This window comes from Pan paniscus, chromosome 11, assembly GCF_029289425.2.
Source record: "Pan paniscus chromosome 11, NHGRI_mPanPan1-v2.0_pri, whole genome shotgun sequence".
In the NCBI taxonomy this organism is placed as follows: Eukaryota; Metazoa; Chordata; class Mammalia; order Primates; family Hominidae; genus Pan; species Pan paniscus.
The window spans coordinates 102,542,230-102,554,445 of NC_073260.2; the positions used below are offsets into that span (position 1 = coordinate 102,542,230).

Genomic DNA, 12,216 nt, shown 5'->3' on the forward strand with positions numbered 1-12,216 from the left:
GCAAGGACAAAAAACCAAACACCGCCATGTTCTCACTCATAGATGGGAATTGAACAATGAGAACACATGGACACAGGAAGGGGAACATCACACTCTGGGGATTGTTGTGGGGTGGGGGGAGGGGGGAGGGATAGCATTAGGAGATATATCCAATGCTAAATGACGAGTTAATGGGTGCAGCACACCAGCATGGCACATGTATACATATGTAACTAACCTGCACATTGTGCACATGTACCCTAAAACTTAAAGTATAATAATAATAATAAAAAAAAGAAAGATGCTAGGACTCAACTCATTCTTTTGAAAATTTATAAATACATTTCAAAATCTAGTGGTTTATCCTGTCTTTCTTACATATACCTGAAAGCAATGAAGTAGATAATGAAGAGAACTTTCTATATAGAAATATTCCAGGCCAGGCACAGTGGCTTATGTCTGTAATCCCAACACTTTGGGAGGCTGAAGCAGGAGGAGCTTAGGAGGCTGAGCCCAGGAGTTAGAGACCAGCCTGGGCAAAAAAGCAAGACCCTCATCTCTACAAAAAATTTAAAAATTAGCCAGGTGATGTGTGCCTGTAGTCCTAGCTATTGGGGAAGCTGAGGTGGGAGGATCACTTGAGCCTGGGAGTTGCAGGTTGCAGTGAGCTATGATCACACCACTGCACTCCAGCCTGGGTGACAGTGCAAGACTCTGTCTCAAATAATAAATAAATAAATAAATAAATAATTTAAAAAGACATTCCAGCTAGTAAATGAAGGAATAGTAAAATTAGAATATCACCATTTTGCCATCCCCAAGAAAATAATAATCTATGAAATAATTATCCATGGCTGCTAGAATCATAGAAAGAGACAACCATATTATGTGTCTCTTGGTGAAAGTACGTAACCCCACTTATTAAATACTTTTGCCCAAATATCAAACCTGAATCACATACAGACTCTAGGCCTAAATAATAAATTATGAGAAATACAAATGACAAAGAAAAATGTTGAGTGTCATTATAAAGAAGCATTCAGCAAAATCCAAGCTTTAGAAAACTACAGATAAAGCCAATTTCTGCAATAGATAAATTGAAAGAAAAAAAAAGGCAAAAGGGGGAAACTGTAGATAAGAGGAAACAAGAGGTCAGGTGCAGTGGTTCACTCTTGCAATCCAGCACTTTGGGAGGCCGAGGTGAAAGAATTGTGTGAGCCCAGGAGTTCGGGACCAGCCTGGGCCAGATGGCAAGACTTCATCTCTTCAAAAAAGCAAAAATATTAGCCAGTCATGGTGGCCAACACCTGTAGTCCCAGCTACTCTGGAGGATGAGGCAGCAGCATCCCTTAAGCCCAGGAATTCGAGGCAGCAGTGACCCTTGCTCACAGCATTGCACTCCAGCCTGGTCGACAAGGTGAATGAAACCTGTCCCTTATAAGAAAAAAAAGAGAGAGAGAGATACAAGAGACTGTAGCAATTTCAACCAATTTCAATATCCTAGCCTTATTTTAATCCTTATTCAAATGAATAAATTATTAATAACAGTTTAAAAAGAAATGAAAAGTAAAATGTGTAAAAATTAAGATGCTGTTGTTATGGGTTAAATTCTGTCACCTCTAAATTTTTATATTAAAGTCCTAAGCCCAATACCTCACAATTTGACCATATTTGGAAATAGAGCCCTTAAAGAAGTGACTAAGTTAAAATAAGGCCATTGGGGTGGGCCCTAATCCAATCTGACTGGTGTCCTCAAAAGAGGAGGAAATTTGGACACACACAAGAGATCCAGGGGCACGTGTGCACAGAGGGATGACTATGTGAAGAGGCAGCAGTAGGATGGCCACGTGCAAGTCAAGAAGAGAGGCCTCAGGAGAAGTTAAAACTCTGAGAAAATAAATATTTGTTGTTTAAGCTACTCAGTCTGTGGTATTCTGTTATGGCAGCCCTAGCAAACTAATACGGATACTAAAATGATGAACAAGTCCACCATTTAATTAATCTTGAAAAACACATGGGAATATAGAAGTGGATATACTGTGGATCACGGAGCAATAAACCCAACTCATAAAATGGAGAAAATCAAACCTCCTGGTGGGAAGGTGTGTCATAAAAAATTTGAAAAAGCCCCAGAAGTGATTATGAATTTCCTTCTCTTCTCACTTATAAACACTATCTTAGTCCTAATCATATGCAAAAGTGTGCATAAATGAGGGCAAGGTTAGGTCGCTGTTTCTCTTGGCCAGTCAACCAGTTCTATTCATACTTTTTTTTTTTTCCAGTCAATGAAAGGGACACTTTATTGAGACTCCAGGGCCATGGGGCCTGGGCAGGAGGCTGCCCTCCGAGGAAGGAAGAGCCTTATTTGACCTTCTTGGGGCGCAGGTTGTTGGTGTGGCCACAATTCTTCTTGCGGCAATTGACAGCATAGGGGTGCAGGAGAGCATAGCGCTTATGGCAGATCATCTTGTTTCAGTTGTATTTCTAGGCGAGCTGGAAGAGTGAAGGCTCAATAATGCCACCTCGCAGGTGCAGCACCAGGTGCGGGGTGGGCTGTTTCTGGACGTTGTAGTCTGAGAGAGTGCGGCCATCCTCCAGCTGTTTGCTAGCAAATATCAGACGCTGCTTGTCAGGGGGGATACCCTCCTTGTCTTGAATTTTCGCACTGACATTCTCAATGGTGTCACTGGGCTCGACCTCAAGGGTGATGGTCTTGCCCGTGAGGGTCTTCACAAAGATCTGCATCTCTGTGTCTGCAGCTCGGCTGCCTCGCTGAAGAAAAAGAGGATGGCAGATCTATTCATACTTCTATATCAAGGTCATATACAGACAATTTCACCAACTAGAATATAAAAATATTATTACTAGTGATCTGAGTTATGTGCAACATTGGAATGGATACCACTCATTCCCTTCTACTGACCTCCAAAATTCTATGCCAATTTACCATTAACTTTCTCTTTCTTTCTTCTCAATTATAAATTCTCCACCTTATTAAAAGACATGGCTCTGACAATTCCAAGTTTCAGCTGCCCACTATGTTCCCATCCACTTCATCTTTTAAATGTGTTTAAAGCATTAACAACAGATTGTGTTTCACCCTAGAGACAGCTGGGTTTCAAGGAGAGGTAAAATGTTTCATAATCTCACTCTATTGTCCAAGACAAATGTGCTATTGTATTACATGTGAAATGTCATCTTTGAAGTCTGGTAAGGGTGTGCTGTGAGGTGAGCCATCTGGAAAACACAGTGTAGACTGAAAAATAATTATAAGCCAGTTTATTACTTTTTTCCAGTTAAGCCTACCATGACAGCTGCTAAAAAAAACACTATGTAGTATAAAGGGTAAAAAGACTCTGAAGTCGCAAAAGTTATACCCACCTCCAACAATGATTAGCTAGTATACAAGTCACTCAAATTCTCTGATCCTTTTGGCTTGTCTGTAAAATTGAAATATGGACACATGCCACAGAGGAGTTTTATGAGTATTAAATGAAACAACAGCTGTAAAGCACTTGGTACAGAGTACACAATAAGTTTGATTTCTCTTCTCGTCTTCTAAATATAGACTATATAATATTCTTTATACAGAGAATATTAGATAAAATCCAATCATATTTGAAAACCAGGTTGAGCAGGTTGGTTTTTCAAAGAAATTCATTGAGCTTCCATAATGTCCTTTCTATTTGACGGGAGAAAAGGGGCTTTGGAAGATCAAGTGTGAAGCTTTAGAATTCTGTCTGGAGCTGGTTAGGACCACCCAGGCCTGAGTATAAGCAAAGCGCTGTCCGTGGTGCTAGTAAGCGCGAATGCCCCCGGCAACATTTTCCCTACCCAAAGTTGTTTTTCATTCAGTCAACTTGCTTCGCGAAGCTCACACATCTGCCTCGTGCAAGATTCTCAGTCATTCTACTTAGTCATTGGTTCTTTCCCTATCACCATTCTTTATGTCCCCCTCAAAGAAAAACATTATCTTCCATTTCCTTATCAACTCCAAACAGCTTTCATTTTTCTGACATATTTACTACCTAAGAAAATGGCTCAGGAATTGGGTCAGACTATCTTGTCCTAACTTTTCTGATAAGTTTCAGAGAAACTCAAAGGTCAAAGCAAGAGCATAAGAGTAAAAGGTAGAGAAATTAAGAAACTGAAGACTAGGAAATGGGGGTTGGATGGGAAAGAAAAAGAAATTGTTATTAATGCTACCCGGTTCCCTTCCCTGTCCAGGTGGATTTCAGCTCTGTTGAGGCTCTGTCAGTAGATTTTCAGCCCCAACCACCACTTCCATGGTGGTGGCACTTCCACTGCCTTTAAAAGAAAGAGCTTTTTTTAATTCTACAGGGATTTGGGGGATGAGGAGTCAGAGCTAAGGTATCCTAAAAAAAAATGTGAAGACTCTCATTTTGCAATACACAAGCAATTGCCCTCCTGTTAAGACTTTGTCTTCCTCAGCACTCCGAACCAAAATGATTCTGTAAACAAAAATTGTTCACTTTTAGGAGAGGTCCACTTATGCAGTTCCTCACCAAAGTTTTTAGGCAACAAATCCATAACTTGCGGTTCTCTTCCTATCCAATGTAGCATCCGCTGAAATGTTTTAAATATTTTAAGTAATAAATGTTGATTCAAACTCACCTAGGAAGATTAGGAAGGGAAAAAAAAGCACTTGGCATTTAAATCTTCAGAACAGAATTTAATGACAGGTTCAGCCTGTTTAATGACAAGCCCAGCACCACACCCCTCTCTTATGATGTTTCATTATTACTGCATAAATTTCCTTTATTACTCATGATAAATAAAAATAAGATACCTGACAAAGTGGGTTTAAATAGGTAAGAGTGCAAACAAAGATTTACTGTACAAATATGATGAAACTGGGATCTCAGATTCTTAAAGTATAATTTTTTTTGTCTTATGTGTGCCAGGTTGCCACTCTCAATCTCGAACTAGTTTTTTTCTCTTTTAAGGGTTGTATCCATAATGCAAAAATGGAAAGAATTAAAAAGCACACGCAAAACATGATTCTCGGGATTTTTCTCTATTTTTATGGTTGACTAATTCAAACAGAAAGACACATCCAAGAGAAAATTGCTAAGTTTGATACAAGTTATGAAACTTGTGAAGCCCAAGTACTGCCTGGGGATGAATTTAACTTGTATGACAGGTGCAGAGCTGTCGCTTTCAGACATCTTAAGAAAGACGGAGTTATTTTGAATGCCTTTCTCTCGGTCACAAGGGAGCCACCAACGTCTCCACAGTGAAACCAACTGGCTGGCTGAAGGAACAGAAATCCTCTGCTCCGCCTACTGGGGATTAGGAGCTGAGGGCAGTGGTGAACATTCCCAAAATATTAGCCTTGGCTTTACTGGACATCCAGCGAGCAGTGCAGCCAGCATTCCTGGCGGCTCCCTGGCCCAGTCTCTGGCGCATGCGTCCTAGCATCTTTGGGCAGGCTTCCCCGCCCTCGTGACGCGTCGGCCCGGGCCTGGCCTCCCGGCGATCACAGCGGACAGGGGGCGGAGCCTAAGGGGGTGGGGAGACGCCGGCCCCTTGGCCCAGCTGAAAACGGAATTCTTTGCCGGCTGGCTCCCCACTCTGCCAGAGCGAGGCGGGGCAGTGAGGACTCCGCGACGCGTCCGCACCCTGCGGCCAGAGCGGCTTTGAGCTCGGCTGCGTCCGCGCTAGGCGCTTTTTCCCAGAAGCAATCCAGGCGCGCCCGCTGGTTCTTGAGCGCCAGGAAAAGCCCGGAGCTAACGACCGGCCGCTCGGCCACTGCACGGGGCCCCAAGCCGCAGAAGGACGACGGGAGGGTAATGAATCTGAGCCCAGCTCTCCTAGGAAGGAGAGAGTGCGCCGGAGCAGCGTGGGAAAGAAGGGAAGAGTGTCGTTAAGTTTACGGCCAACGGTGGATTATCCGGGCCGCTGCGCGTCTGGGGGCTGCGGAATGCGCGAGGAGAACAAGGGCATGCCCAGTGGGGGCGGCAGCGATGAGGGTCTGGCCAGCGCCGCGGCGCGGGGACTAGTGGAGAAGGTGCGACAGCTCCTGGAAGCCGGCGCGGATCCCAACGGAGTCAACCGCTTCGGGAGGCGCGCGATCCAGGTAGCTGGGGCCCCAGGGCCTCGCCGGCAGGGGGCGCGCGAACGCGGGGCGCGGCCTCGGCGGATCGGGGCTGGAACCTAGATCGCCGATGTAGATTTGTACAGGAGTCTCTGTTGGCCGGAGGTGTGCATTCCACGCGTAAAACAGGCTTTTACCCAGCAAAAATCCTAAAGAGAGACATTGAAAAACCCACTGTTTAAGCTTTTTTTAGTGGTTTTTGTTCTGCCATCTCATGATCAGAGATGCAAGGAATAGACTGAATTGGGGAGAAAAGGAGAAAAGGAAAGCTTTTTTAGGGAAGAAGATTATCTTGTCTGTCTGCTTTCAACGATAAAGATAAGTAAACTATAAGTTACACATTCTAGATTGGATTTAAGGAATTCTACAAAATCATAGTACATGGAAAAAATCAATGTAAACTTCTAAGCTACTATATGAAATCTGTTGTATTGTTTTCTCATAGAGGTTAATTGAGAATGAGACAGGATTCCTCAACCACAGTACTTAGTTCCTTTTATGTTAGCAGTGTCTTATGAGTGATGCATAAGAGAAAAAATATATAGTTCTATAGGTTTCTCATTCTTTAATTATCATACTCAGTGCCCAGATTACAAAAATATTCCTGCAGCAACTGTTAGGTCCTTTTTGAATGGCAAAGGATCTTCATAAATAATGCATCTTTATCTTCATTGTTAAAATACACTTATTCAATGTTTAAGTACGAATCCTGCTTTAATTAATACTGATATTTTTTATTTCTTTTACAATCTAGGACAACTCTTTTGTACTTTACCGTTGGCTAGTGGTCATATTCAGTACTCACCTCACTATCACCCTCTAAAACTAAGCTAATATTAAGGGATCTTGTTAATAGTATAGATTTTAAAGAAGTGTTCATTTCTTTTGAATTCTTAGAATAATGGTATAACAAATGAGGGATTTTTAAAGGAGCAAAAATATTGTAAAGTGCGTCTTAAAAACTTAAAATTTTATTAATAATTATAAAAACAAGTTATATATGTAATTCACCATTTTCTGAAATACTAACAGCAGCTATTTTCCCCTTTTTTTCTATGTAAAATATCCTTACATCACTAGTAGATATAACTTATCACGGTTTTTAAGAGATGAAATGAACATTTCTAATATTAATGAAACAAGCCAACAAAACATGAGAAGTATACTGCCTTTCAGTTAAATGGTATATTTTAAAGTGCATAAACCCATAACAACTCGATTTGAGACATTTAGTTACCAAAAATTGTCTTATAATTGACTTTAAATATGACAGCAAATGTTTTCATAATGTTCATGTACACAAATGGCTGCTACAGGATTACTCCTGCAAAACATCATTTTTTCTAAGTTATGCATCATCCTGATTGACTGCTAACATCCAAGCTCTATTTATTTATTTATTTATTTAATTTTTTTGAGATGAGGCCTCACTCTGTCGGACAGGCTGGAGTGCAGTGGCACAATCTCAGCTCACTGCAACCTCTTCCAGGATGCAAGCGATTCTCCTGCCTCAGCCTCCTGAGTTGCTGGGACTACAGGCACGCCCCACCATGCCCAGCTAATTTTTTATTTTTTGTAGTAGAGACGGGATTTCACCATGTTGGCCAGGCTGGTCTCGAACTCCTGACCTCAGGTGATCTGCCTGCTATGGCCTCCCAAAGTGCTGGGATTACAGGCATAAGCCACTGGGCCTGGCCCAAGCTCTTTTTATATAGCAAAATATTTACTGTTTAACATTTTAAAATCTTAGCTATTATAAAATCCTGTAGTATACAAATATAGTTAGTTTTATGTTACATTAAAAATATTATAGTCTAAATTTAAAATGATGAACTGTTAAGGAAAAATCATTTATTATAATTTTATAAGATTTTGCATGATTTAATTTACTTTTCCCTTCTAATCTCCAACTTTGGCTCAAATTATCACACTACAAGCCAGTTATGAGCTCAGACACATGACAAACAAAAGCCTTCCGCACGGGATTTGCTATGAGAACTAAATAAATTAAAAAAAGAAAAGAAGAAAACTTAGTTGTTTATTTTCTCCCCTAAACCATTACTCCCAACTTCTAACAAACAGTAGTTGACTACCTAATAAATATTTGTAGACCTGGATTATGGAGGAGGGGTCAGCAAGGCAAATAATTTAAAACTTTAAAAGCCGAATAAATTTAACTCTGCCCATAAATCATTTAACAAAATAGATTCCCATGTTCCAATGGAAATCAAGAGTTGTTTTTCCATAATGATGATCATCACTTTACCATCAACTTTCTTGTCTCTGCACGTTTAGAGAATAAAATGGCATTTAATTTGTACTGAGTAGAGTGTAACCTGAAGGTGGGGTGGGAAAGCGGATTGCATCAGCAAATGAAGAAACACCAGACATCAGAGACCTGAACACCTCTGCACTGGGTGAAAACTTTACAATTAGGTGTTTCTTTAAATGGCTCCACCTGCCTTGCCCCGGCCGGCATCTCCCATACCTGCCCCCACCCTGGCTCTGACCACTCTGCTCTCTCTGGCAGGTCATGATGATGGGCAGCGCCCGCGTGGCGGAGCTGCTGCTGCTCCACGGCGCGGAGCCCAACTGCGCAGACCCCGCCACTCTCACCCGACCGGTGCATGATGCTGCCCGGGAGGGCTTCCTGGACACGCTGGTGGTGCTGCACCGGGCCGGGGCGCGGCTGGACGTGCGCGATGCCTGGGGTCGTCTGCCGGTTGACTTGGCCGAGGAGCGGGGCCACCGCGACGTTGCAGGGTACCTGCGCACAGCCACGGGGGACTGACGCCAGGTTCCCCAGCCGCCCACAACGACTTTATTTTCTTACCCAATTTCCCACCCCCACCCTCCTAATTCGATGAAGGCTGCCAACGGGGAGCGGCGGAAAGCCTGTAAGCCTGCAAGCCTGTCTGAGACTCACAGGAAGGAGGAGCCGACCGGGAATAACCTTCCATACATTTTTTTCTTTGTCTTATCTGGCCCTCGACACTCACCATGAAGCGAAACACAGAGAAGCGGATTTCCAGGGATATTTAGGAGTGTGTGACATTCCAGGGGTCGTTTGCTTTTCAGGGTTTTCTGAGGGAAAGTGCATATGAAATACTTGACTGGACCTGGTGGCTACGAATATTCCGATGGATGAATCTCCCACTCCAGCGCTGAGTGGGAGAAGGCAGTGATTAGCACTTGGGTGACGGCAGTCGATGCGTTCACTCCAATGTCTGCTGAGGAGTTATGGTGAACCCACAACTTAGGCCCTAGCGGCAGAAAGGAAAACCTGAAGACTGAGGACAAAGTGGACGAGGGCCGAGGTGGGCTTCAGTAAGTCCCCGGCGGCGCTTTAGTTTGAGCGCATGGCAAGTCACATGCGGAAACGACACTCTCTGGAAGCCCTGGAGACCCTCGCCCAACTCCACCAGATAGCAGAGGGGTAAGAGAGGATGTGCAAGCGACGACAGATGCTAAAATCCCTGGATCACGACGCTGCAGAGCACCTTTGCACAGGGTGCTGGCCTTTGCTCTTACTACACTGAGGAGAGATTCCCGCGGGTTCCGCAGGCAGACTACACAGGATGAGGTGGTGGAGTGGAGAGAGAGCAATTGTAACGGTTAACTGTAACGTTTTCTTTCATTCATACACACACACACACACACACACACACACATACATACACATGCTAGGATGCGGAAATCCCCTTATGACTTGCTACTTTTTGATTTTGTGATATTTTGTACTTTTTAGTTGTTCAGCAACTGTCTTATTTAATGGGGAGATTTTAAGTAACATAACTAGTGGCTCTCAGTTAAAATGTGAGGAAGAACTACAGCTCTTAAATGTAGCAATGGCACTGTTGCAAACTCAGTGCAAACGCCTAGATTGCTTTCTTCTTAACCTATTTATTTCTTTGTTAAATTTTTCTGATTGTTTCCTTTATAGAGTGTCTCAGGGTGCAGAGGTCAGACTAAGAAATATTCCAAATGTTTTTTAGAAGATAGATGCACTTATGCAGTAAATTATCTTGGGATAGTTCCCAAAAGATTGCTGAAAAAATAGATTGAGTATAAAAACTTGAAAATATATGATGGCTCGTGGGATGTCCTACTATCACTGAACAAACTAAAGGTGCACTGCTTTGGGATTTAATTTCCAGGATTGCTTGATCATTATATCATTGGAACAACTGATACTTCACTACTTTAATAAAGAATTAACAGCGATTGAACTCCAAGAGGTGGGTAATTTGGTTTAAAAATACATGTTCATGGATTTACCACTAACTCCTGAGAAATGTTAAAGGTTCACAGGGGTTCCCTTCTCTCAATGTTTGTAATAATTGCTCATAAGCAATACCAGCAATTCATAAAAACTGCTTACTTATGCCATAGAAAATTAAACACAAAATGTATACATGTATTATGCTTCTAAATGCTCATTCTACCAGATACACATTTAAAAGAGAAAAAAGGAACAGAAACAAGTAATTTGAGAGTGGAGACTTATAAGAAGGAGTACATTTGAGTTGAATACACAAATCTTTACTTCTCTACCAATTCCTATTCCCAAAATGAACATATTACTGGGGAAAGTTAGTTGAGAATCAGAGCATATGTTATTGGGGAAAGGATATGTTTATTGACACATAATCTGTACCAGGTATGCATTAAAATATATTTGTTAATTTAATATTTAAACCTGAGAGATAGGTATTGTTTCCCAGATGAGGACAATGAGGCAAAGAAATATCAAGTAACTTGCCAAAGGTTACAAGATATTCATTCCATGGATGCACAAAGAAGTGCATCTAGTTCCACAGCTGATTATGGTTGTCTTGCTTTTCTTCCCATTGCACCAGCTTGTCCTCCAAAATCATGAATGATACACATGAAGATAACTTTTTTTAAAAAAAAAAGCAGAAATACACAATGATCTCCCTTGTAAGCTCCTAAGGTGGCTTTTCTTTCTCTAACTTCTAGTAAATATAAACGGTTTGTTTGAAAACTATTTTAAAATGTCAACAATATGGAGAATAACCCCCCCCCAACACACCTATAAAAACCCAAATTTCTGGAACAAAGATAATGGAACCTCCATTTTCAAACTGAAGCACAGGGACAGAAAATATATTTCTAGTTATCACTTAAGCACTCAATCATTAGAGGCTACAAGAATAATATTTTTAAAGTTACAGTATTTTACAATTATTAGAAAACATTCTATATAAAAGAAGTCAGTTGATACTTTAAAATCTCCTATTTGGTTTATAAAATCCCTTAATTTGACCTCTATATCTTAAATTCCAAGATGTTTAAATTTGCTAGTTGCATTATACTGGGTCATGAAAAATTATCCCTTGAAATAGATATGAAACATGTTACTTCATTTCTGGTTTAAATAACTTGTGGAATCTTTCCTAATGACAACTTGATATTAAGGGAAACTAAAGAAAATGTTATTGTGGATCCCACAGTACTATATTACACTGTTTTTTTTTTGTTTGTTTTGTTAGTTTTTTTTATTTAAAGCAAACCTCAAACATTACTGGGTATCAATTACCACCTGGTTGTATTGAAATAGTAACTTATCAATGCCATGTAAAAATTAATTCCATTTTTGAAGCCACCTGGCAGACAGGTTTAGCTGTTTCATCAGCAGCCTAATATATACTGTAAAATTTGTTAAGGATTTCACTTTGAAGGATACATGCAAAACATATAGTTACTATTTTCATGAGTCCTGCTTCTGGCTCCACTATGGAATACAGAAAATTAAATATACCTGTTAAGTTCGTATCTAAACCTAAGACATTACCAAGGTTTGTGCAAATTCTACTACCTGACATTTATTCCAAGAAGATCTGGAAAGTTAAATAAATTTATAAATTTAATAACATTCATTTGGCTTCATTTTTATCTTTTATTTTTCACCTAAGTGGATGAATTTTTTAAAGGGTGTTTTGCTGTTAAAGCAAAATCTATGTAAAATTTCCTATGCCTTAAATGGTTAAAATTAGTAATTTCATAACTAAGGAATGAAACAGTTTCAAGAGGAGAGCTCGAGACTGATAAAACCCCAAACGCCTCTGGGAAAATGTATACTTAGGAATACTTTCATG

At 40.9% G+C, this 12,216-nt stretch overlaps 2 protein-coding genes across 2 annotated transcripts; one reads left to right on the forward strand and one right to left on the reverse strand.

Annotated features, from left to right (window-relative positions):
- Positions 1-2,205: 2,205 nt before the first annotated feature.
- Positions 2,206-2,745, reverse strand: LOC129392963 (ubiquitin-like). Its single transcript, XM_055092083.2, is given in 1 exon segment — positions 2,206-2,745. A coding segment is annotated over 1 exon segment (384 nt). The 5' UTR covers positions 2,725-2,745; the 3' UTR covers positions 2,206-2,340.
- A 210-nt stretch (positions 2,746-2,955) lies between these two features.
- Positions 2,956-11,993, forward strand: CDKN2B (cyclin dependent kinase inhibitor 2B). The gene is made up of 2 exons (XM_003830687.6): positions 2,956-6,079; positions 8,628-11,993. Exons 1-2 carry the CDS (start codon positions 5,924-5,926, stop codon positions 8,886-8,888), a joined length of 417 nt encoding a protein of 138 aa, XP_003830735.1. The 5' UTR covers positions 2,956-5,923; the 3' UTR covers positions 8,889-11,993.
- Positions 11,994-12,216: the final 223 nt, after the last annotated feature.

What these genes read in the sequence shown, in the direction of transcription:
- CDKN2B (XM_003830687.6), top strand. Translation starts at nt 5,924, where the DNA reads ATGCGCGAGGAGAACAAGGGCATGCCCAGTGGGGGCGGCAGCGATGAG. An exon ending in TCGGGAGGCGCGCGATCCAG is followed by an intron (nt 6,080 to 8,627) that starts GTAGCTGGGGCC and finishes TCTCTCTGGCAG; the next exon opens with GTCATGATGATGGGCAGCGC.